Raw genomic sequence first — 25023 nt, 5'->3', positions numbered from 1 at the left:
ACTTTATAATTTACAGTTCAGGCCGCTCAAAATGAGTGTAACGCTGCTGCTCGACACACCAGGATTCAAACCTGAACAGGTTAGAGAGTCATTTTGCTTTGAACAGGTGCATGAGCTCAGCATTAGCACATCACGCGCACATTGCGAACATCCACGCGCAGACAACAAGCGATCAATATACAGTGGGGGTCGGGGCTAGTTGTCACACGGGAAGTTGTCACGACTCACGAGGGTTATATATTTCAGTACCTAAAATGTTTTTTTTTTCTCTAACAGTAGTTTTATACATGGTTTTAAATGTTTATAAAATTATACGAATAGATGTATTACAATGTATTAGCCTACAATAAATTCTGTAAACAATTTCTGTCCTCAGAAATGGCCGATAAAAATCGCCGTTCGATTAATTGTTTTGACATTCAAATTTACTATTTAAATTGGGTTGAAAAGCCCTTTAGGCTACGCTACATTGTGACCGCTATTGGGGCATGTTGTCACAAAGCTATGTGCTCATTGAACTGAATTCCTGTTTTTCTAGACAATAATGGTGGAAATGTTCAATTGATTTTTGTAGACTTTATGTTATTCGTCTAGGCCTATACAGAAATTGCGTTTCATAAATACACCAACTTGAATAAAACTGGAATAGCCTGCATAAATATCAATCCACATTATAAACAATAACTCAAATCAAAGTTAAATAATAAAAGAAGACATCTTTATTTGAGTGTGTGTTCTCTTTTATTGACATTTAAAACTCTTTATAATAAATAGAGATATAATATTCAAACAACACATGATTTCCCACTGTCACACAGAGATGAGTCAGTAAAGCTGGATTTCATTTTTACCTTGTGGAGGACGGAGGAAGATCTGGTTTATGCCAACAAGCACATCATCATAACTAAAAATAAGTCTAAAACTAACTACTAATGGAGTCTTCATCAAGATAAACGGCTCCAGATTGCATTTAAATATCTAAAATAATGGGATTGTGAGTTACTGTACTTCTCTGAGAGCTTCACGAGAACAAGAAGCTGATAAACACCAGTCTTAGATTCAGTAGTTACACATTTGCAAAAAAAACAAAACAAAACAAAAACAGAGAAGACATACATTTCCTTTTGAGAGATTAGATGAGGTTGCTACAAAATCTGAGATGAAGGCAGCAAATTCATACTGATGTGTGTTTTGGAGCTTTTGGCTTTGCTAAACCAACAGAAATTGACTGCATTATGTTCCAGAGAGTTCAACAAAGCTCAAAAACCAGTTTGATGTGGTTTCTGGAAACAAATCTACTGTCGTCATTGGGATGTGGTCTGGGATCAGATGCAAGATGTTACATTCAGAATATGTGTAAGCTAAACGCTAAAAAATAAACCCCACTGAGCTTCCGTTAATTTTAGGAAGATCACAAAGGCAACGATTGATCTGAAAGCAAATTAATAACTCAGATGATTATTAGTCTCTTTCGTTGAGCAGATGGATTGTTATTAACTGGTTGCTGTTGATTACAAGGTAGTGTCCAAATACTTGTTTTGAGCATGTACTGTAAATCCTAAAGAGACCCTAAACTAAAACTGACACAGGTTTGTGCAGTAATTCGGCAGGTTTATGGTGCACTGACTGTCTTTGATGCCATGCAACATTCAACAGAGGAACATAAGAGGAACATCCTGATTACGAGGCCCTGAATGTTGTTGTTGTCGCGGTTCTGACATCAGTATATTTTTGATGCTACAAGCCAGTCCACGCGGGGGAAATATCTACACAGCGATGCGACTCAATGCGGTAAGCAGCAGTAGGAGGGTGTTGACTGTAGGGGGCGCCATCACTGCGACAGGGCCTGCAGGATATCTTTAACCAGCATCGTGCCGATCACCATCTTCTCACAGTTGACCGTCAGCTGAGCTCCGACCCCTTCCTTCGTAGCGACGGTGACCAGCACGAGACAGCCGCTGCTGACCGTTTTACCTGCGAATCTGTAAACAGGAGCGGAAGGAGGAGGAGGAGGAGTACTGAGATTTCAAGAGATCACAGGCCAGAAAAACAGACAGTAAAGTAAAGAAAAGTGAAAAATGAAAGAGTTTTACATACTCAAATAATAAGCCTAAATCAAAATATACTTGCACATACGAATCTGAGAGTCCTCGAAAATATAACTAATACTCATACTGGCGCTACACAAAAAAAAAAAAATCTAACAGATTATTAGAGTGTTTTACAAGACAATACTATTTGTGCCTTCAAAATTCCATGTTTAATTCAATGTGTTACTTGCTGTTTCTTTGTGATTATTTGTGAAATTCACAGGCAATTTTTGAGTGAAAATAGTTTCTACACCAGATTTATTCAGTGTAGTTCGATGACCCGTTCCAATTGACACAACTAGTGTGTACTTCATCTACAAGATCATCGAGTGTCCCATTTGTCATATTTTGGTACAGAAATGTGCTCACTAGCTTTTCACACTTGAAATTCTAAAACCTTGGTAAACGGAATCCTGGGTTATCTTACATGTGTGTTAACATTCTTATTTGCATATTTGGAATGTAAGTGTCACTGATTGGATGAGCAGAGCATGTGACCTGTTTTTCAAGCATTGGGCATCCTTATATTATATATTGCTGGCTTTACTATTAAGGACTTTTTGGACTATAAAGGTATGTATGAAATGTCACTAGTATATATATATATATATATATATATTATACACACACATATATATTTACAAACGTATACAAAACTTTTACACACTTGTTAGATGCGATTAATCGCAATTAATCGATTTGACAGCACTAACACTCAAAGTAGCCAAAATATGCTTAAGTGCAGTAGCTAATTACATTTACTCAATTACTTTACATCACTGGTGAAACGTTCCTTTACCCAGGGTTCAGAACGACAATAACACAGGGTTAAGCGTAGTGTGAAAAGCCCTTATGCAACATTGCATTACTAAAGTCTTCATTTGGGACACAGCCACTGTATTCATGTGAGTGTGTGTGTGTGAGTGTTTATTACCTGCACTCTTTATCAGAACCGCAGGGTACCCTGCTCAAGTTGGCGGTGGCCGTGACTCTCTCAACGATGATGTGCTCGTTCACACATTTCTCTCCTAGCGACAACTTCTCTGAGATTTCATTCATTCCCATCAGTTTACCTGCAAAAAGACACACAAAGCATCACTTTGTCAGATTAGCTGAATGCTAATGAAAAAATGCTAACTCTGCTGACAACCTAATCAACAACAATTTTTAGGAATCACACTTGCACTCCAGATGTGAAGACTCTGAACAGTAGGCAGCAAAATTATGACCAAAAAATACCAAGACCAAGCGCTGAAGAGCATAAATAATTCCATCTAATTAAATGAATTATGTTGTTGTTAGCTTAGCAACATAAAACTAAAGTCAGACTCTATTGGTCTGTCGTGCATTGACAGAGTTGCTGCCCACAATGAGTGTTTCGATTCAACCACGTTAAAGCTTAAAAGTCATTATAGATACCACCTTGAAAGGTAGCAGTCTATGTAGACAGTAGACAAGAGTTTTTGTGAGCTGTGTTGAGCGTGCTGATCTCAAGAGTGTTGTGATGGTTCAGGGACGATCGGACGGGTTCAGTGTTTCTAAGGCACATTCCTAGTGAGATGCAGCATGTTGTTACCTTGACATGCCATGAGAAAATGCATAGTCATGGTAACAGTCGCCAAGGCAATAACTGAAGACTGCGTTAAGAGGGAGAGGCAGCTGGAAGCAAAAGCATTTACAGGAAGACAGGAAGGAGGTGTGCAGCTAACAAAAATATAAATTCAGGGACTAAAGTGGAAGAGGAGGTGACTGTAAGTGCTATGCTAATCGGCTACATCAGAGAAACTTACCATCCAAAAGATTCTCTAACGAACAGCGTCAAAACAACCCCATGGAAGAGGAAGACATGAGTTTGTTAAACTAATACGTTTCAACAAATACGTTAACACTGTATGCTAAACTGACAGACAGGTTTATGCTGAGCTGTTAGCGGCATGCTAACTAACTAGCGTGGGCTGAATTCCAATTCGCACACTATCCGTGACATAAAGTATGCTAGATTCAGTTTAGTGTGTTCAACATTGTAATATGTTGAAAATAGTTTGTCAAAATGACATGTGCATCTGTGCATGCTTTTGCAGTACAAGAGATATCAAGAGGCAAATTTCCTGTTACAAAATTATGTCGTTTTTTTTAGTGCACAATCGAAGTATGCAAATTAGGATTCTGCCTTGATAAAAGCCATGAAACAAAAAAAGGGCCATACTTCATGAATAATGAACGACAGACATAAAAAGTTTTCTCCTCATATCAACCCTTGAAAATGTATTTCAGAGACACCCAAAAAAATGACAGACATTTTGAGGAAAAGGAGCAATCGATAGACTGTGAGCGCTAAATTGAGAAAGGCTGATGTTCGCTCACCTTGCTCCTTCCTAAAGTCGTTTTCTGTCAGAAACGCCGGTGTCATGAGCTCCCCGACGGGCGGCTGGATCGTAACGAAGAATTTGCGGGTGTGAGTACTGAAAAAGAAATTGAAACATTATTTTTACAGTAAATAAAGCTAATTGGAATTGGAGTCAAAGAACTGATCCCAGTCATATAAATGGAGTTAAGCCAATCATAATGGAGGTAATTTGCATATAGAAATATTTTAACTCTTTCCCCACCAGCATTTTAGCCACCGCCAGCGTTTTTGATCATTTTCACAAAAATGTCATGGCGCCCAGAATATTTTGTTGTATGAAGATCTAAATATCCAATATATCAAAATAAAGAACAGACCCACTGCTTTAAAAAAACAATACAAAACAAGAAAGGTTTTATTCTAGCTTCAAACCCTATAGCTCGTCCTATATCGACATTTCATTCAGTAACATTATGCAGTTTTGCATTAAATATGCTGTTTAATGTTGATGACCAAATTATTTTACATATGCATCTGCTTACATATGATATCGCTTGCTTGTTTCTGCATCTTCTTTGCATGTGTTTTGATCAGGAGATTCAGTACTTTTTCAGAAGGTGTGTAATAGCGCCCCCTACCGTATAACAGTGAAAACACGGAAAGCCGGAAAGTTACGTCAATGTCGGGGAAAGAGTTAAATTCTAAATGTGACGAATGGTCATGAAAAACTAAATTATGACCATTTTGAGTGTAAGACAGGCATTATCATAAGTGGACATCAGGAAACAGAAGTGAATCATTCAGCTCCTCTTAAACACTCACCACAGCTGGAAGTTTGCTGCTTGCGTAGAATCACAAAAATCTATGCCCATCACCACAGTAACCGAATCACCTGCTGCTAACACCTCTGAAAGAACAACGCAAATAGAACAAAAATAAACTTGAAGCTCCTGTAGAAGAACTCATTCTGTGCTGGGCTGCAGACCTATCTCGGAGAACTCTCGGATCCTCATCCCGGACTGCAGCTTGGGCTCCTCGATGTGCAGGTTTTTGGTCTCTGAGTTGGTGTTGTTGGTGAATTGGATCTGGACGGCCACCATGTTGGGGTCTGGACTGAAGGGCTGCCGGCTGAAGCAGTACTCAACCGCAAGACCCTCGCCCTTTATACGATGCAGGAGCTCATACATCTTTATCGAACCAGAAGGTGCAATGGTCTATTGGAAAACAGAAAAGATTTTATTTATATCATATTAATCGAAATTTTATATACACTACCATTCAAAGGTTTGGGGTCAGTTAGAGGAAATGTATGCTTTTATTCAGTATTAAAAGAACTATATTACAAAAGAGTTCTATTTCAAATAAAAGCTGTTCTTTTGAACTTTCTATTCATCAAAGATTCTTGAACTGTTTCCAACATTGATAATAATCAGAAATGTTTCTTCAGCAGCAAATCAGCATATTAGAATGATTTCTGAAGGATCATGTGACTGGAGTAAAGACTTTGACCACAGGAATAAATCACATTTTAAAATATATTCAAATAGAAAAAAATATTGACATTTTTTGCTGTTTTTTGTGTATTTTTTTTATGAAACAGCAAAGTACATGCATAGTACTTTGCTGTTTCATAAAAAAAAATACAATTTACTGTTTTTCTGTATTTTGGCCCAGAACTCACTGTAGGTGCCAGAATAGAGTCGGTCAGTGACAAACCCTCTAGATCAGAAACCAGACTACTCGACATGAAGTTAACTGGAGTCACCGGAGCTGTTGCTGTGGTAGGTTCAACTGAGAGAGAGAGAGAGAGAGAGAGAGAGAGAGAGAGAGAGAGAGAGAGAGAGAGAGAGAGAGAGAGAGAGAGAGAGAGAGAGAGAGAGAGAGAGAGAGAGAGAGAGAGAGAGAGAGAGAGAGAGAGAGAGAGAGAGAGAGAGAGAGAGAGAGAGAGAGAGAGAGAGAGAGAGAGAGAGAGAGAGAGAGAGAGAGTTTATATGCTTTTACATTCAAGCATTTTTAGTATTTGGTCTTGTATGTCTTACTCACAGTCATCCAGATCCAACAAAGACATTTCTTGCGTCTCCTTCTTGCTCTCTTTTTTGGATTGTTTGGGAGGTTGTTTTGATACGGGCGTCTGAGCGAAACAAGAAAAATACATGAATGAACTCTCATCTGTGCATAAGGTAATTAGTAGAGGCAAATAGCAGTTTATTAACACCTTGATTCGTGTAACAACAGTAGCATACTACTTTTAGAAATGTTTATTACCAGATAATAAACTTTAATTATATGATATATTCTGCATAGTATTCACTAAGTAGTAAGCTAGTATCCCATTCTGAACTAGCCTGACTTCGTCATACTCATATTCTAGTCAGAATGTGAGTCTGATACTGCTTCATAGGGCTTTGATTATGAGGCGTGTCTTAACCGAACCAGGGAAAAAAAAAAACTCTGCACTCAATTGGATAGACCTACAACCAATGAGAGCAACGCAGTAAGTCAACTACTTTGCATAGCACAGTTGTCAACTACAGAACTCAAATGCACGCACGCTGGAAGAAGTAAAATAACGAGTGTTGCTTCTTTTACTTGGCCCTCTATGAGTGCGACCAAAGGAGAAACCACAACGACCACAGGGTTTTCATTGCGTCCCATCTTCTTAGTTACCATCGGAGCCAGCTGATAAAATAAACTTTTGCCGAATCCCGTAGGAAGGATGGCAAACACATCTTTCCGATCGACAAATGCCTTGATTGCAGTTCTCTGTTCGTCTTTTAAAATGAATGCGCTGTCGATTTCTTTTACAACAGACGCGATAGCGGAATCTCTACATCTCAGTTCTCCAGCTGCAGTCATCTCTGAGGGAAACCAGTTCAACCCAAGCGCTCTTTGATAACGTGAGGATTACGTCCCTGCAGATCATCTGTCCATCATCGTATAAAGCCCGCCCTGGCAATTTGATTGGCCCGACGATTTCTGAACCGATCATAATTACTCCTCAATGGAGCGAGTCCAGACCGAACTTCCCAACCAAAAAATGTTGTGGGCAGGGTTCGGGCTGGCATCCAGGCTAATTCTGAACTAGTCTAACCTTCTTCTTCCTGATGTCGGTGTCAGATTCAGACTCCTCCCCCGACTCCTCCGACTCCTCCTCCTCTGATTCGCTGCTCTCTGATTCGCTCTCTGACTCTGAAGCGCTCTTCTGATTCTTCACTGCTTTCCTGCCTCGTTTCCGGTCCTCGGTGCCGCTGCTCTGCTCACTGTGGGCATGATGGAGCAAAACATGAGACATTTGGAGAAACAAACGGATCAAAACTTTAGATAATTGACATTGGCTGGTCTAGATCTGTGGATGACGTACCTCTCTGCGCTCTCCTCCACTGGCTTCTTTGCTTTGGTCTTGTCCAGCCTTTTCTTTTTTTTCTTTTCCTCCTCCTCATCTTCCTCTTCCTCCTCAGACTCGGTCTCTTCTCCACTCTCTTCGCTCTCTGAACCGGAGGCGCTTTCATCACTGGCGCTAGCGCTTTCTGACCTGCTGCCGGAGTCTGATTCTGTCAAGAGAGCCAGCATAATCAATCATATCATCTAGCACTGACCGAGCTTAGTATTGTAGTGAGTTCAATTAAAATTTTCATTCAAAACAGCACAGTCAACGGAAATATTGATAAAAATATAAATATCATTTTATTTACTAAAATGTGTAAATATTAAAATGTGTATTTTCTAGAGATGCACCGCTGTATCGGCCAATAATCGGTATCGGCTGATAAAAGCAATTATTTTCACTATCAGCCCGTTTGTTTAAAAACAGCTGATTATCAGGGACGATTATATCCTGCCAATCAAAAGGGGGCGGAAAAACGTGTTTAGACTGCAACCCATACTGTGTGTGAAGAAAATCTCGTGTTGAATTTAGGGCAAGTTAACACGACAATAATGCTAAAAATAGCGACGTTAACACAGACTATTTGACCCAATGAATCACCCGTAGTTCAACCCAGGGTTGCCAGATCTATGTTTTTTCACCAGACCAAAAATTATTTGTAGCGCCTCTCATCCAATAATCGCAAAGAGCTTTGTGCTTTGTTACTTGTGATTTGAAACAAAGTCTTAGCTTTCAAATTCTGTCATTTTTATCATGAGATTCAAAAACTAAATGGCATTTTGGCGCTCTTAAATGTGATGAGAGAGATCGCTGTAGTGCCTCAGTTCAAGTGGCAGCGCAAGTCTTTTCTTCCACTTTAAGATAAGTTACAGCACGGAAACGCATAAACATCATAAGTTATGATGAAAGATACAGTACAACTCTTGCAATCGATTAATCAGTATTTCAACCGCTATTTTATATTTCAAAGTTATTTATTTGAGTGTAATTATTATATCTGAAAATAAATACCAGTTGAATATAATAGCTCTGTTGTTAATTTTAACCTCTATTATTATAGCAATGTACCAAAAAAGGTTTCCCTGTAGTGTTTGCAGCATTATTTGGAAGAGATTTTTTTTCCTTAAGAAAAAAAACAAACTATCGGTTTAGGCAGATATCATTCTGAATAATCGGCTATCGGTATCGACAGATAAATTTTGTATCAGTGCATCTCTAGTATTTTCTATTTGCATTTTTTGTGCTTATTAACATATGTAGTCCTTAGCTTAGCAACATGCTAATGCCAAAAAGGCATCTTTTTGTCATGAAAGTATTAAGACATTAGCTTAGCAACATGCTAATATCAGACTCTATTGAAATCTATTGGTTTTCAGTTTTATATGTTATGGCTAAGTGACCATTAATGCCGTTATAAAGACCATATTAATATATATTTTGGTCGCCACAGTTACCGCTATCTGCTGATTCGGTCGGGCCAGATTCTCCGTCAGAGTCCGAGTAGAAAGGTTTCTCCACTTTCTTCTCCTTACGATCCTTCCGGCTTGTGCATTTGCTCCAATCTGGAATCTGCAAAAGAAATCGCAAAACACCATCAAAATTAGCTCAAATACATCTGGAGAACCTAATCAGAGAGAGAGAGAGAGAGAGAGGTTCATATAACGGCCATGAATGCCTCTTTACAAGCATCAAATGTCTTCGTCTACACTCATACATTAATATAATTAAGCTTCTTTAGACCTGCATCTCTCTCCGCTCAGCATTTGGTGTCTACAGCAGGGAAGGTTGTGCATTCATGGCCACTTTCATTCTTGTTGTGTACTATAACACACGTATAATTAAAGAAATCACATCCTTAAAAAAGACCCCCAAAGACCTCCAGCACTGATTTACCCAAGACTAGTTTGACTTTAAACTAGAATTAGCATGCGGGGTGTTTAGAGCATAAATTAGCGATTAGCGATTAGCGACTAGCATCAGTGCTGTAGGCCATTTCTGAGGTGTTTTTTTGAGGATTCTGGTCTTTAATCGTAGAGCAAGGGCTGAGGAAAGGGAAAGGCTGATCTAACACAGTACAGACGCTACGCTAGGCTGGTGGCAAAAGCTCTTTGGGTCTGACGCTAAGGGTGACTGACAGACTCACGCTGGTTAAAGTGGTGACTCTTTCGAGCAGCCTAATAACCTGGCAAACAGGAAAGAATAAAAAGAAACGCAAGAATGATGCTGTGAGATGGCCAGAAGAAGAGGAAAGAAAAGAACAGAACAGAACAGAACAGAAAAGAAAGAAAAAGATTTAAAAAGTACACACAAGGATTCAGGTTGCACTTGTCAACAGATTAGCACGTATATTTGGATGCGTTTCACATCCATATTTCGCAAACAGCTTCAGTCAAAGCAACTGAAAGTGTTAAGGCCCGTTCACACCAAGGACCATAACTATAAAGTTTCATAGGTATAACAATAAAAACACATCACGATATCATTGGAGTCACTTTCAGGACTATTTTTTTTTTCCAGATGATAACATTGACAGCCAATCAGAATCTACCCGTGTCTAAAGAGCGCGAAAGCTGCAAACGACGAAAGCAGTGCGCGCTTATAATAAACAGGACATTATCGTCCATTGGTGTGGACACTAATATAGTTATCGTTATAGTTATCGTTCTTGGTAAGAATGGGCATTTAGGGGGGAATTCACTAAGAATGAAAATAATTATTTACATCCATCTGCACTGTTTTAGCATTCAATTTACAATGCAAATTATGCAAATTTGATAACAAATTTAGTGATGAAAGCAATTTGCACAATTCACAATCTTTTGAATAGTTTTTAAGTGCTATGGGTGGTAACAAATGCAGCAGATTACCATTAATTCACATACTCTACCGTCCGGGACGGTCAACCCAATCTCACAGGAAAACGTAACTATTTTACAAAGTGGCGATTTCATATGAATTTGTACCATGTGATTGCGTATGAATCGTAAAAAGTAAGTGTGAAGGTCCTCCCGTAACCCCACCCCTAAACCGCCACTGGGGAGTAAGAACATCTTACGAAAAAATACGAACGAGAGCGTATGAATTCATACAAATCAATAGCCAAAATGTAAAATAGTTACGAATTGCCATGAGATTGTGTTGGGACGGATCGCTGTTATTCAGGCACCTGAAACGGCTCTTTAAAATGAAGAAAGTCACTGTTTAAATAAGACACAGGGTTTTTGCGTTGAAATATGGCTTGCAAAAGTGGCTGTTTAGTGAATTCACCCCTTTGTTTAGAGTTTTCAGAAGGTCTCTAATCATATACTCAATATGTCAATAACAAATCTGTATTAGGATGAAGTTTTAATGCTTTGCTGAGCATTTGGTGTCACAGTAAATGGAAGTGCAACATTAATATGAAGGTTTTGTGATGTGATGGTTTGCAAGGCAGAAAATGAGGTCAGCAGATTTCAGACTGAGATGCAAAAACACACACTTTAGTACAGCAAGGTCGAGCTGGGTGGCCCGACTACAAAGAGGACAGAGAGAGAAGCCACTGCACTCTTGTGAGCACCTCTCTCCAGTCTCCCAAGAGACCGATTCGGCCCTCACTGCTGTCTATGACCTCCTCCTGCTGCACAATATTATGGTGGGCGGGAACATAAAGAGACAGACAGACTGTCAAAAAGAGGATGTGGATGAACACTGGAGGGGATATAACCAATAACACACCCATCTATTAGATGAGAAATCTGCTGTGAGTGACGAGTGCTTTATGAAATAACAAAGATGATTATGCTGACAAAAACCTGAAGCTGGAATCAAGACCCTGACTGATCGGTGTGTGGTGCAGACCTCATGCATATGCAGATTTGATCATGGATTATTAATCAGGAAGGAGTGGCATGTGGGTGTGTCTGTTCTAGAACTCTCAGTGATTGAAAGGAAAATTCTAGAACTGCGCAATTCTAGTTTTTTAAACCATTCTGACAAAGAATTCTAGAATTTTGTTTTTAATCGTTTCAGCTCGAAGGAATGTTCAAGTTAAACTCTATCAAGATTTACACGCTGTTAATAGAGTGCAATAGTGAACAACAACTTTTTCAGTGGAATGGGTTCCGGAAGTTTTTGTCCCATTAATTTTTCTCATAGAGATTTTTTAAAAAGTCTTCATTTAAGAGGAGTTATAAGCCATGAACTAAACTAACCAGCTACGAGGTAAATCACAACATTAAAAAACTTTGAATTGAAGCAAAAAAGCATTTGAAAATTGGACAAAAAGGCAAAGGTACAATACTGTTGTTTGTTTCGATTCTCTGATTGGCCGAGATTTCTCCGCAGAATCATGGGTAATGTAGTTTCTCATCAGGAATTCCGCTTTTCAACATGATTATTTAAAAAAGAAATAAGTTAATAATAATGTGGTTAATGTTTCAACAAAAGAATATACCATCGATTAATAACCTCATGGTTCACAGTTATGATTAAAAATCAATTCCATTATGGCTGAAATGAAGGGGATTTTTACTTCCGGAACCCGACTTTTTCGAAAATTATTATTATTATTGACACCAATAATACATGAATGTATTATTCAACCAATAGGGCTGCAGGATGAGTAGCTCCCACCCAATTGAAATGCACAGTGTGTGATTAATGCGTTATGAAGGTGGAGTTATGCTAATGAGCAAGGAGAGTGAGCGATATAAAAGTGATTGAGAGTAGCATGTTTTTTTTGTTAGCGCTTTGGGGTGTTTCTTTGGGAGGTCTTGCACGTTGGAGCTCCCTCTGGTGGTCTGTAGGAGAAGCACCCCTGCGCCCTCTGGCCCTGCCTCTGTCAGAACTGTTCTCCCTGCACACACAGAATCCTTCACCTCCACGTTGCGCACGGACGGGTCAGGCGCAGATTCGGGCCAGTCGGGCAGCTCCTGGTATCCGCCGGCTTTAGCGTTCAGCAGATGAGACAGTGATCCCAGCTGGAAGTGATCTCTGTCTGCAAAGAAAATGAAGAAAAATCACAAATGAGATCTCTTTAATGTCTCAATTGTGTCCTGCTCCTCAGATTTTTCTTCTGAGGATCCAAAGAGATTCAAAAGAGATCTCAAAATGTCTCAAACTGTCTCAAAATGTCTCAAAACCAAAGATTACCTTCAAATCTTAATATGAACTCAAATATCTACCTCTTTCAACTCTTTATGTAGTCATTTTAGGAGAAACATCTGAGACAAACTTGATACTGAACAATGAAATATGGGTTAGGCGATACCTTTAAATGGAGACTCCAGGACGGGGGCGGGCTTGAGCGCAAGGAAAAGCTTCTTTGCGTATTTGCTGAGAGCGCCGCTCTTATCGGTGGGAACAATTAGTTGGCGGATGAAGCGGGCACGATCTCTGATGTCATAGTTTTGATCATATTTCGCCAGGTTCAGTACATACTGCGTCAACAGTTTAGTCTGAAAGACGGAAAAGAAAAGGAAAAAAGTCTCAAGAGTTTCATGCCTGACAGGCAATGTTACATGTGTGTGTCTAAATGATATGACATGCAGACAGAAATTGTCTCGCTTGATTAAACAATGACTCCTGTTGTGTCTCTCCAGCTTTCATTCAGACTGATGCTCTGACGCAGGGTTATTATAGTGTACTGAAACCATAAATACACATTTCCGTAACTTGAAATAAAATAAACATTAACTGAATTAAAATAAAATAAACTTATTTTATTCCAAAGCCAATTTCAAGTGGAAACCATCCAACCGCTCTAAAATATAAACACTTACCATATAATCAGGGTAAAAAAAACAAACATGTTTTGTATGAAGGATTGATGATGCATTGAAAAAGTAAGTTACATAGTTTACCTTTAAGCAAGTGTCCTGCACATTAACTGTACATTTAAAAACTGAAGGAAAAAAAACACTGATTTGTTTTTTTTTTTCGCTTTCTAACACACTTTACCATGAGATATAAAGAATAAAATCCTTCAGGATTTGTTTTGTGCATTGTTGTGAGACTCCATATCCTATCTATGCTTTAGAGAATAAAAAAAAATCCATAATATTTTAGAGAATAAAAAAAAATCCATAATATTTTAGATATAATACACATATTAGTCATGTCCCCATGTTTCACTCAGCCCTATATTGTCCTGTGCACCACCACATAATTTCAGATCGTTTCAGGGGTTTCAATAAAGCTCAAACTATCTTCAAACATCATTTTGGACAACACTGCCAAACATCGGTTATCTGGATGTCTTAAACTGACTTTCCATGTATTTTTAATGTGAAAACTTCAAATTTTAATGCGCTCGATTAATGTTACTGCCAATTTATTTTCTTGTTTACTTTCATTTATGAGTTTCGTTATGTTGCATAATGCAAGTTGCCTTGCTTACTGCTAATGTGTGTTGCATTATTTATCCTAGCATGTTAAAAACAGCAGTAAACACTAAACAGTATGCAAGCAAGCATGCATATAGTCAGGGTTATTAAACTAAAAATAATGTTTTAATTGAAATAAAGCTAAAATAAAATCTAAATATTGGATAAAAAACTAGATTGCCTTGAAAACTAACTGAAATAAGGTTAAGCTGAAGCACAAAAATTATTGAATGGACACAAAACAAATCTTAATCTAAATATTATATATTAAAAAGTAATAAAAACAAATGTATATATATATATATACTCACCTAAAGGATTATTAGGAACACCATACTAATACTGTGTTTGACCCCCTTTCGCCTTCAGAACTGCCTTAATTCTACGTGGCATTGATTCAACAAGGTGCTGAAAGCATTCTTTAGAAATGTTGGCCCATATTGATAGGATAGCATCTTGCAGTTGATGGAGATTTGTGGGATGCACATCCAGGGCACGAAGCTCCCGTTCCACCACATCCCAAAGATGCTCTATTGGGTTGAGATCTGGTGACTGTGGGGGCCATTTTAGTACAGTGAACTCATTGACATGTTCAAGAAACCAATTTGAAATGATTCGAGCTTTGTGACATGGTGCATTATCCTGCTGGAAGTAGCCATCAGAGGATGGGTACATGGTGGCCATAAAGGGATGGACATGGTCAGAAACAATGCTCAGGTAGGCCGTGGCATTTAAACGATGCCCAATTGGCACTAAGGGGCCTAAAGTGTGCCAAAAAAACATCCCCCACACCATTACACCACCACCACCAGCCTGCACAGTGGTAAGGCATGATGGATCCATGTTCTCATTCTGTTTACGCCAAATTCTGACTCTACCATCTGAATGTCTCAACAGAAATCGAGACTCATCAGACCAGGCAACATTTTTCCAGTCTTCAACTGTCCAATTTTGGTGAGCTCTTGCCAATTGTAGCCTCTTTTTCCTATTTGTAGTGGAGATGAGTGGTACCCGGTGGGGTCTTCTGCTGTTGTAGCCCATCCGCCTCAAGGTTGTGCGTGTTGTGGCTTCACAAATGCTTTGCTGCATACCTCGGTTGTAACGAGTGGTTATTTCAGTCAAAGTTGCTCTTATATCAGCTTGAATCAGTCGGCCCATTCTCCTCTGACCTCTAGCATCAACAAGGCATTTTCGCCCACAGGACTGCCGCATACTGGATGTTTTTCCCTTTTCACACCATTCTTTGTAAACCCTAGAAATGGTTGTGCGTGAAAATCCCAGTAACTGAGCAGATTGTGAAATACTCAGACCGGCCCGTCTGGCACCAACAACCATGCCACGCTCAAAATTGCTTAAATGACCTTTCTTTCCCATTCTGACATTCAGTTTGGAGTTCAGGAGATTGTCTTGACCAGGACCACACCCCTAAATGCATTGAAGCAACTGCCATGTGATTGGTTGATTAGATAATTAATGAGAAATTGAACAGGTGTTCCTAATAATCCTTTAGGTGAGTGTATATAAAATTGACTAATTTAAATAAAAAAATGATATAAAAATTCAGGTTATTAAAAAAAAATATTTTGAATACAGTGTTTCTTCGCTCACCTGTTTTGAGTTAGTAAGATACAGTTTGGCAGCCAAATTGATGATCTGCAGCTTGACGATGTCCTCCTCGTTGGTGAACGTTTTGGCCATCTTTCTCAGGACGTCGGGGGAGATTTTGGGGACGTGCTCGCAGTACTCCCCGATCAGCCACAGGATGCTCGCCCGGGCCATCGGCACCTGAACCACAGGCACATTATCAAGACTATGGAGTCAATCTGAAATGTGAAAGTGGGCAGTTCGGATCAGAACGCTACCTGGATGTTGTCGATGAGTTTGGCCATGTGTTTGATGATGTCGCTGTGCTGTTCAGGCTGCATCTGTAGAAGCTTTTTGATCACCACAACTGATTCAGCCACAACCAGCTCTGAAAACACACAAACACCAATGTTATGCAAAATATTACTCAACATTATCAGACGGACATCTTTGGCCACTGCATTGTGTCTCTCAGCATGTGATGGACCAATTTCAAGCGTATTGAACGTATTTATTGTAACATTTGTATGTCAGAGGCCCATATTTTTCTTCTTTTGCATGATAAGAACCTCTTCTGACATAAGAGCTAATAACTTTTGTTGTCAGCTTGAACGGCGCTCGCTTTATGGATAGTTAATGATAGCCTGGGCATTAAACACAGTTCTGTTGCATTGGGTCTAGCTGTTAGCGTCGTGTGCGAACACACACTCTCACCGTCTCTGTTGGACAGCAGCTGTACGAGGCCGTTCAGACAGGTGTCTCTGACCTCACCAATGTTTGTAGCACAGCGACCAATGGCCTGAATGCTGGCCGCCACGAAATCCTTATCCATGCTCTTAATATACGTCTACAATACAAAAAGAGAAATACATCATTATCCCTATTCATAAACTGGAATAAACACAAGCAGAGAAATATACTGTTGTCTACAATCGTAATATGGGTGATTGACAAAATAACATAGACGTGAACTTTTTTTATTCAACATGAAGATTTTAGGTTAAAATGTATCTGTGTATAAGGAAATGTATTTTAGATAGTATGTGTCACCATTTCATTTTCTTTTCTTCATCCACCTTTTAGTTTTCAGTTTTAGTTTAGTTCACTTAAGTAATCATGTGGTGTGACAAAATAATCTAATAAGTCTCTAAAAATAATCTATCTTAAACGGCAAACAATGTTTAATATTCATATTTAAGTTAAGGAATTTCATATATTAAAAATGTTATATTAGTTTCAAAAAGTATACACTACTGTTCAAGCTTGGGATCAGTAAGATTTTTTTTTTTTAAAGAAGCATTTATTTTCAGCAGGGATGCATTAAATTGATCAAAAGTGACAGTAAAGACATTCATAATGTTATGAAAGCACAACTTTTCAACACTGATAATAATCAGAAATGTTTCTTCAGCAGCGAATCAACATATTAGAATGATTTCTGAAGGATCATGTGACACTGAAGACTGGAGTAATGATGCTGAAAATCCAGCTTTAAATCAAAGGAATAAATTACATTTTAAAACATATTCAAATAGAAAATAATTATTTTAAATTGTAATAATATTTCACAATATTAATGTTTTACTGCATGTTTGTTCTAATAAATTCAGAGCGTGAGCATAAGACATTTAAACATTTAAAAAGAAATCTTACCAATCCCAAACTTTTGTAGACTTACATTATATTACATTATTAAAACCATAAGAACAAAACATGTAAATAGATACCTGAAATTCTCTCAGGATAGTGGAGATGTTCGTCTCATTAGCCAAATTAGTCAAAACCTCCAGCTGTGTTAATAAGAGAAGATAAAATGATCAGTCCAGCTTTAAAACACTCAAAATATCTGAAGCAACATTCTTTAGTGAAATAATTCCATGACATAATATCTCCGCATAGAGTTTCTCATTAAAACTAACGCTTTTCAAAGTCAGATGTGACTCAGTTGCGCGTGTCCGTGTCGGTTCACCTTGAGAATCTTGATCTGCGTGGGGTCTGTGGAGCGGATATAAAAACTCTTCAGGTACGGCTCAAACATTCCCTAAAAGACAGACACACAGCATATTCAAACACCACAGCATTCATCGAAATTCTTGCATTTTCTATTATTCTATTATGCCTTTTTTCAAGGTCCTGAAATTTTTTCAATTTTTCAAGGACAAACCATTGAATATAAAAAGCACCACATGAGGGTCTTCAGTTTAAATATTTCAACTATATTAAAGCCTTTTCATATGATTTGCACCAACGTTCATCAATGTATTGAACAATATGGAGTAAATCATCCAGCTTCAGATCAAGTGTTGGAAGATGATACACAAAGTTCAAATAATTTAAACTTTGACCCTAGTTGCTGACCAGTCCAACGCACATCTGTAAGTTGTACGACACAATGTCAAAGGAGTGTCATGATTTTCAGAAAATACACACTCATCATATAAATGGTAAAAATGCCCTTCAGTGACTCAACGTGATGCATGTCCTTTACAGTGCCATGTGAATCACTCACCCGTCTCTTGATGGACATCGTAGCGACGTTTTGAAGCACGACGTACTGCACTTCACTACAGAGACACAAATCACACGGCAACATCAGTGACTAAACAACATGAAGAGGTTTATAATTCAAAAACCTTCATGTGTATTTGAGAGGGACAATTCTATTTCCAAAAACGAGGCTAATTGGAGTGATGCATGTGAATGGTGGATGATGGCGTCTCTCTTTCTGCAGCTAATGCCAAAGTCTGCAGTGTCATCATCCAGTGCCAATTTATCTGCACTAATGATGTCATCGGCCGATGGCCATACATTACATGGTCAAACAGGAAGCGTGGGCCTGTTCGTCTCAGAGCTGGTGTGAGTGTGTTTATGTTTCATTAGTAAGTGAGTGATTACTCACCTGTGGCTTCGCATTAACCTGACCAAAGCCTTGGCAATGACGCCCACCTCTGCTTTAGGAGCCAAATGGAAGTACAGCTGAGCTACAGCCATCACCACCTACAGAGATAGATAGATAGATAGATAGATAGATAGATAGATAGATAGATAGATAGATAGATAGATAGATAGATAGATAGATAGATAGATAGATAGATAGATAGATAGATAGATAGAGAGAGAGAGAGAGAGAGAGAGAGAGAGAGAGAGAGAAGAGAGAGAGAGAGAGAGAGAGAGAGAGAGAGAGAGAGAGAGAGAGAGAGAGAGAGAGAGAGAGAGAGAGAGAGAGAGAGAGAGAGAGAGAGAGAGAGAGAGAGAGAGAGAGAGAGAGATTTATTATGGTAACGGCTGAATGAACATAATTTTTCCGTGTAGAGGTCATGTGTGAAAAGGTCTCATTGTCACAATGCTGGTAAATCAAATTAAGGAGACTGTAGGAAACGTTAAAAACTGATGCTACTTTATGTGAACAAGTGTTTAAAAATATATATTTTTTAAAACCAAACTAAACTAAACTAAAAACCATTTAAATAATTTAGAAACAAATTAAAATAAAATAAAAAAACTAACTTATTAATAATAAAAACTAACAGGATAATAATAATAATAGTTAAGAATTGGCACTGAACTAAAATACATTTGCATGACTCCAACACTAATTAAAACATTAACATTTTTATCCAAAGCAACTACGTCAAAACTGTTGGGGGAAGAAAAAACAAATATCGGACTAAGTTTCAGATTTTGATACACACATTTTTTATTATGTACGCAAGTGGATTTTAAAATAAAGAACAATAACTGTTATAAACAAGGTTGTGTACCAGTCAGAACTGAATCATAAATTCCAATTAAATTCCTGAATTTGAATTACATTTAAATTGAGGTGGAAAACAGAACACAGAATTGTAAATGAAATTTGAACTTTTTGAAGTTTTGACGGCATTGGAAATGAATGGGAGACGAATTTCATCTAGTGGAAGCATTTGGTACTGTATCTTACTGAAAGCTCATTTTATGAAATATCAACCTCAAATTTGAAGCACAACTTGTTTAGATTTATGGCTTTAATTTTCTTACAGTTTTAGAGTAAAACATGCTTTGGAAAATATATATTTCATATAAAATTTTAAAATAGTATTTTTGCGCATTTTTCATAATAATAAACTTAAACTTCTATAACTTTTTTTAGTTTAACTTTTTTCACTTCAGCAGGTCTAAGCTCAAAAAGTGATTAACAGGTAATAAATGGATCATAACTATTCCATAAATATAATTTAGTACCATAAAATCCCCATAAAAATACAAAATATTAAATCAATTTAAAAAATGATCAAACTAAAATAAAGTACATTAATTTCATTTAAATCAAAATTCTGTCATTTTTGACTGCCAAGCGAGCAGCACCAGAGGGTTAAATTGAACATTTTGCCTAAATTTAAATGTTAGACAAATCATTAAATAAATAATTCTGTTTCTAAATAATAATAATAAATAATAATAATAATACATTTTATTTATAATGCGCTTTTCTCAAACCCAAAGCGCATACAATGAAATAAACAAATACAGCAAGAGCAATAAAAACAATTAAGAAAAAGTAGCCTTGAACAAATGTGTCTTAATTAATCCTTTGAATTGTCCCAACGTTGGCGCACTTTTGATTGTAGAAGGAAGTAGGTTCCATAGCTTGGGGGCTCTGCAGGAAAAAGCTCTTTCCCCCATGGTCTTGAGCTTACACAAAGGCTGATGTAATAAGAGTGAATTTGCAGAGCGGAGAGAACGTGATGGAGTATAAGGGCTAATAAGATCACGTAGGTACGCTGGAGCGATCCCATGTAATGCCTTGTATGTTAGAATGAGAACTTTAAAATCAATTCTCACCTTTACTGGAAGCCAGTGCAACTGTGAAAGGACCGGTGTAATGTGCTCCCGAGGAGAGGTACGAGTGAGCACACGAGCAGCAGAGTTCTGTATATACTGTAGCCTGTTTAATGATTTTGCTGGAAGGCCAGAGAACAGGGCATTGCAATAGTCTAGCCTAGTTGTAATGAAGGCATGTATGAGCCTTTCTGTGCCTAAACAATAATTCCGGAGGGAGAAGTGTGTGTGACTCACGGCAGCATTGCGGCTCTGCAGCAGAGGTTTGGTGTTCCTCAGTAAGAGTCTGTGATCGGGGTCCATCACGTACGGCTTCCTCTTCGGCAGAGCGGCCGCCTCGGCTTTCTTATCTTCATCTTCCTCATCCTCATCAGAGGCGTAGAACGCCCTCTCGCCACTCTCTTCTAACAGAGACTCCTGCGTACATACACACATGTTGATATGTAATTATAAGGTATTATTATCTTAAATTGTCTTGATATTTATCTATAACAGTGCATTATACTATATCCTTTTTTTCTCTCCATAACATTACCAGAAAAATGTACCACAAAATGATATTATATTACATTAACCTATCACTGTATCTATACACATTACTATATCTATATATCTTGCTGTCCTTTTTCTCTCTTGTGCATGCGTGTGTGTACTGTATATCTTTTATTGGTTTCTTTCTTTGTATAAGCTATGTCATGTTTTTATTACAGTATGTGTGGTTTGAAGAAGAAAAGAGACATTGTGCAGGGAAAGAAGTGTATAAGTCCTCCTCAGATACACACACACACACACACAGATACGTGATACTCACGTTGACGTTGGGGTTGAGGAACTGCGTCCTGGCGTAGCGCGTGAGCATGTTGATGATGACCACCTGACCCCACTCCTCCACGTCAATCAACAGGTTACACAGCTTACGGTAGTTCTTATGGATCAGATCGATGCGGTCCGGACACACTTCCTCAAACGCCATCACCACACTGCCCGCTACCAGCTACACACACACACACACACAGCATGTGTAAGATCACATTAGAAGTGATGATTATATGTCAGGGCTGTCCTGAAATGATTCTGTCACTCACTGTGGTTTTATCAGCCAGCAGCTTCTCGATGACTTCAATAAGCTGATCCTTCTGTTCTGGGTCTAGACTGAATGAAGGAGAGAGAAAATGACCATCAGCTGTGTGTATTAGTTTTACTTTTATTGAATATTGAACATTTAAAGTAGTCAAAACTACAAGCTAACATTTTTAGCTACAACACCAGAAAACTTAGAATAGAAATAGCTATTGATTGTGATTGGTCAATTGCATTTGTGTGGTCAAATAGTTTTCTTATATAATTACAGCTTTCTAAAGAAAATTATTTCAATCCAAATAAATATTTAATGTTCATTTATTTATTTATTTGCTAGTGGGATATTTAAGGTTCTTGATCACACTCTCAAAACCGATTATACATTATGTTTTACATGCTTAACTGCAGTCAAGATTAATAAACAAACGTATATAAATAAATATGATAATATAATACATTTAATAAAATGATAGAATATAATAACGTTTATATATATATATATATATAAATGTATATATTATATAATATAAAAATGCATTTTATATAATAAATATGATTTTATAAGGGAGACTTTTTTTTTAAATGTAAAGAAATTAATACTTTTATTCAGCATTAAATCGAGCAAAATGAACTAAAAGTATTTTTCTAAATTGTTTTCATCAAACAATTTTGAAAAAATGTATCATGCTTTTCATAAAAACACGAAGCAGTGCAACAGTATTCAATATTGATATTAACAAGAAATGTTTCTTGAGCAGCAAATCAGCATATTAGAATGATTACAATGATTAGTAATGATGCTGAAAATGTAGCTTTGATACCAGAAATTATATTCAAATAGAAAACAGTTATTTTAAAAAATAATTCACATTTTAACTGTTATTGTTACTGTATTTTTAATCAAATAAATGCAGCCTTGGTGAGCAGAAGAGACTTGTTTTAAAAATATGTACAAATGTACCAACCCCAAGCTTTTGAATGGCAGTGTAATTGAATTGAAAGCAGTGTTTGCTCAATGAACAGTTAGTTACTCCCTAACGCTGATTTGCAGGTGAATTTGTGTTGTTAAGACAAGACGCTTGTTTTCTTGTACCAACCTGTGTAGTTTGGGAATGGCATGAGCTGCGGTCTTGCGGACGTATGGAGACATGTCAGACGCCGCCTCTTTGATGGCTAACATCATGATGGGCACAATGATGGTCACTCGGATGCTGGACAGCACACGCAAAGCGCTCGCACGGATCAGCTGGTTGGGGTCCTGAATCAGGGGTTACAATGAAAATAATTGTATTTATTGAGAACTAATGCTTCAATAATGTGACTTCACACACCAGAATTAAAAGATGTGACAGGTATTTCCTTCATCTGAAAACCAGAGGACATTTTTGTTCCCATATGACACACTTTCGCAATATGTTGCATGTTTAGTAAGCATTTAGCTGCATCACTATTTGTATTTGCATATATATATATATATATATATATATATATATATATACACTGAACAAAATTATAAACGCAACACTTTTGTTTTTGCCCCCATTTTTCATGAGCTGAACTCAAAGATCTAAGACTTTTTCTATGTACACAAAAGGCCTATTGAGCATGTTTGGGTTGCTCAACATTCCACAGGCCACAATCAACAACCTTTTTCTTTTTTTCGGGGGGTCCATTTTACAAACTGCACATTTTAGAGTGGCCTTTTATTGTGGCCAGCCTAAGGCACACCTGTGCAATAATCATGCTGTCTAATCAGCATCCTGATATGCCACACCTATGAGGTGGATGGCTTATCTCGGGAAAGGAGAAGTGCTCACTAACACAGATTTAGACAGATTTGTGAACAATATTTGAGAGAAATAGGCCTTTTTTGTACATAGAAAAAGTCGGTAACGCTTCCTTTTACAGTCCTGTTACCCATGTACTTACTATGTACTTATTATAGTAATTATAATTACTATATAATGGGTAATAACTAGGTACTAACCCTGAACCTACCCCTAACCCATGTACTTACCTTATATTAATTAGCCAGTACTTTCTAGGTAAGTACACTGTAAGTACACGTAAGTACTGTACTGTAAAAGGAAGCGTTACCAAAAAGTCTTAGATCTTTAAATTCAGCTCATGAAAAATGGGGGCAAAAATAAAAGTGTTGCGTTTATAATTTTGTTCAGTGTATGTATGAATTTAGTTAGATGCAAACAGCCTGCGGGTCTGTCGTATCAAAACAACTTTATGATGTAATACTACTACATACTCAAAACATGAGTATGTAGCATGCTTGTTAATTGAAATAAAATAGAAATTAAAATAAAATAGAAATATTATATGCAAAACTCCTAGAAAGTAAGAAATGTTGCCTTGGCAGTTAAAGTTTAAGCACTTCATTAACTGGAGGTAAATAAAAACTAAAACTGAAGTAAAAACAAATGAAATCTAAATAGTAGAAATCATAAATAGTTACTGAAAATATAAACATAAAAGCTAATTCAAAATATTAGTAAAAACTATAATAGTAAATAATACTAAAATAACACTGGTACAAACTTGATCTCGGGGTTTATTTTGCAGTAAACTATTGGAAAAACTGATAAACAAACATAAAAATAAAGGTTTTAATATATAAAAAAATAAAATATTTACATTTATATATTATGTCATAGAATCTTTTATATTTTTACATAACTGAATTGAAAACACGGTGATAAACAACAGCATTAACTCATATATAGTTTTAACACATACTCAAAAGAACAGTATGCACTTTTAATAGCAAATATGCAAATTGGAGTGCACACTTTTATGTTTATGTTCTTGATATTATGAAAGAGATCAGAGAAGATCATGGGGTTTTGTCAGTACGTTTTAAACCCTGAATTATGTTTCTGTGTGTGTTTTAGGACCTTCAGTCCTCTCTGGAAGGTGGAAATGGACAACAGAGCGAGATCCTGCTGTTCTTCAGCGTAGCGCACAAGATACACATACACCAGCTTCTTCACCTGAGAGAGAAAACACACACATATACTGGTGAATAGAGCTCTGATGTGGTGTTTCATGTGTTTTAGTGACTCAGCACTTGAGCTCAGTGACTCATGAGCAGAACCACGTTGTCATGGCATATTAACACAAGATTAAAGTTTAATAACACCCAGAAAAGCTGACATCCTGTAAGCTCTGAGCCGCTTCCTGTCTCGCTCACCTCGATGTTCTTACAGGCCACGTTCTTCACCACTGCAGGGAAGAGATCGGACGCGTTCTTCCCCCGGGCGATCATCTGTGGGACAGCACACACAAACAGGGCAATATTTAGATGTGGAATGGATATGGTTTGACTCACTTATGCTGTGACCTAAA

The 25023-nt window shown here is 37.6% G+C and overlaps 1 protein-coding gene across 9 annotated transcripts in view; it reads right to left on the bottom strand.

Annotated features, from left to right (window-relative positions):
• Positions 1–1241: 1241 nt before the first annotated feature.
• LOC130073672 (AP-3 complex subunit beta-2) overlaps positions 1242–25023 on the bottom strand; it is a 50233-nt gene continuing 26451 nt past the window's right edge. For 2 of the 9 annotated variants that reach the window (XM_056239223.1, XM_056239218.1), the window contains exons 3-28: positions 24869–24943; positions 24573–24668; positions 22764–22924; positions 21672–21738; positions 21398–21580; positions 20824–21003; positions 18668–18765; positions 18278–18332; positions 17738–17809; positions 17496–17558; positions 16483–16615; positions 16047–16156; positions 15793–15969; positions 13071–13257; positions 12679–12797; positions 11379–11438; positions 9277–9391; positions 7799–7988; positions 7529–7697; positions 6481–6568; positions 6119–6228; positions 5423–5651; positions 5260–5344; positions 4455–4552; positions 3025–3163; positions 1242–2018 (exon numbers count right to left, since the gene is read on the bottom strand). In XM_056239223.1, the coding sequence (XP_056095198.1) occupies positions 1832–2018; positions 3025–3163; positions 4455–4552; positions 5260–5344; positions 5423–5651; positions 6119–6228; positions 6481–6568; positions 7529–7697; positions 7799–7988; positions 9277–9391; positions 11379–11438; positions 12679–12797; positions 13071–13257; positions 15793–15969; positions 16047–16156; positions 16483–16615; positions 17496–17558; positions 17738–17809; positions 18278–18332; positions 18668–18765; positions 20824–21003; positions 21398–21580; positions 21672–21738; positions 22764–22924; positions 24573–24668; positions 24869–24943 (3246 nt within the window). In that variant the 3' untranslated portion in view covers positions 1242–1831. Of the gene's footprint in view, positions 2019–3024; positions 3164–4454; positions 4553–5259; positions 5345–5422; positions 5652–6118; positions 6229–6480; positions 6569–7528; positions 7698–7798; positions 7989–9276; positions 9392–9965; positions 10005–11378; positions 11439–12678; positions 12798–13070; positions 13258–15792; positions 15970–16046; positions 16157–16482; positions 16616–17495; positions 17559–17737; positions 17810–18277; positions 18333–18667; positions 18766–20823; positions 21004–21397; positions 21581–21671; positions 21739–22763; positions 22925–24572; positions 24669–24868; positions 24944–25023 lie in introns of all 9 variants that reach the window. The other 7 variants (XM_056239225.1, XM_056239220.1, XM_056239224.1 and 4 more) reach the window with 5 other exon arrangements.

The sequence above is a fragment of the Rhinichthys klamathensis genome, unplaced genomic scaffold (genome assembly GCF_029890125.1).
Source record: "Rhinichthys klamathensis goyatoka isolate OS25496 unplaced genomic scaffold, OSU_Roscu_1.1 h1tg000557l_1, whole genome shotgun sequence".
NCBI classification, from domain to species: domain Eukaryota; kingdom Metazoa; phylum Chordata; class Actinopteri; order Cypriniformes; family Leuciscidae; genus Rhinichthys; species Rhinichthys klamathensis.
This window is presented reverse-complemented; position numbering and strand designations above follow the sequence as displayed.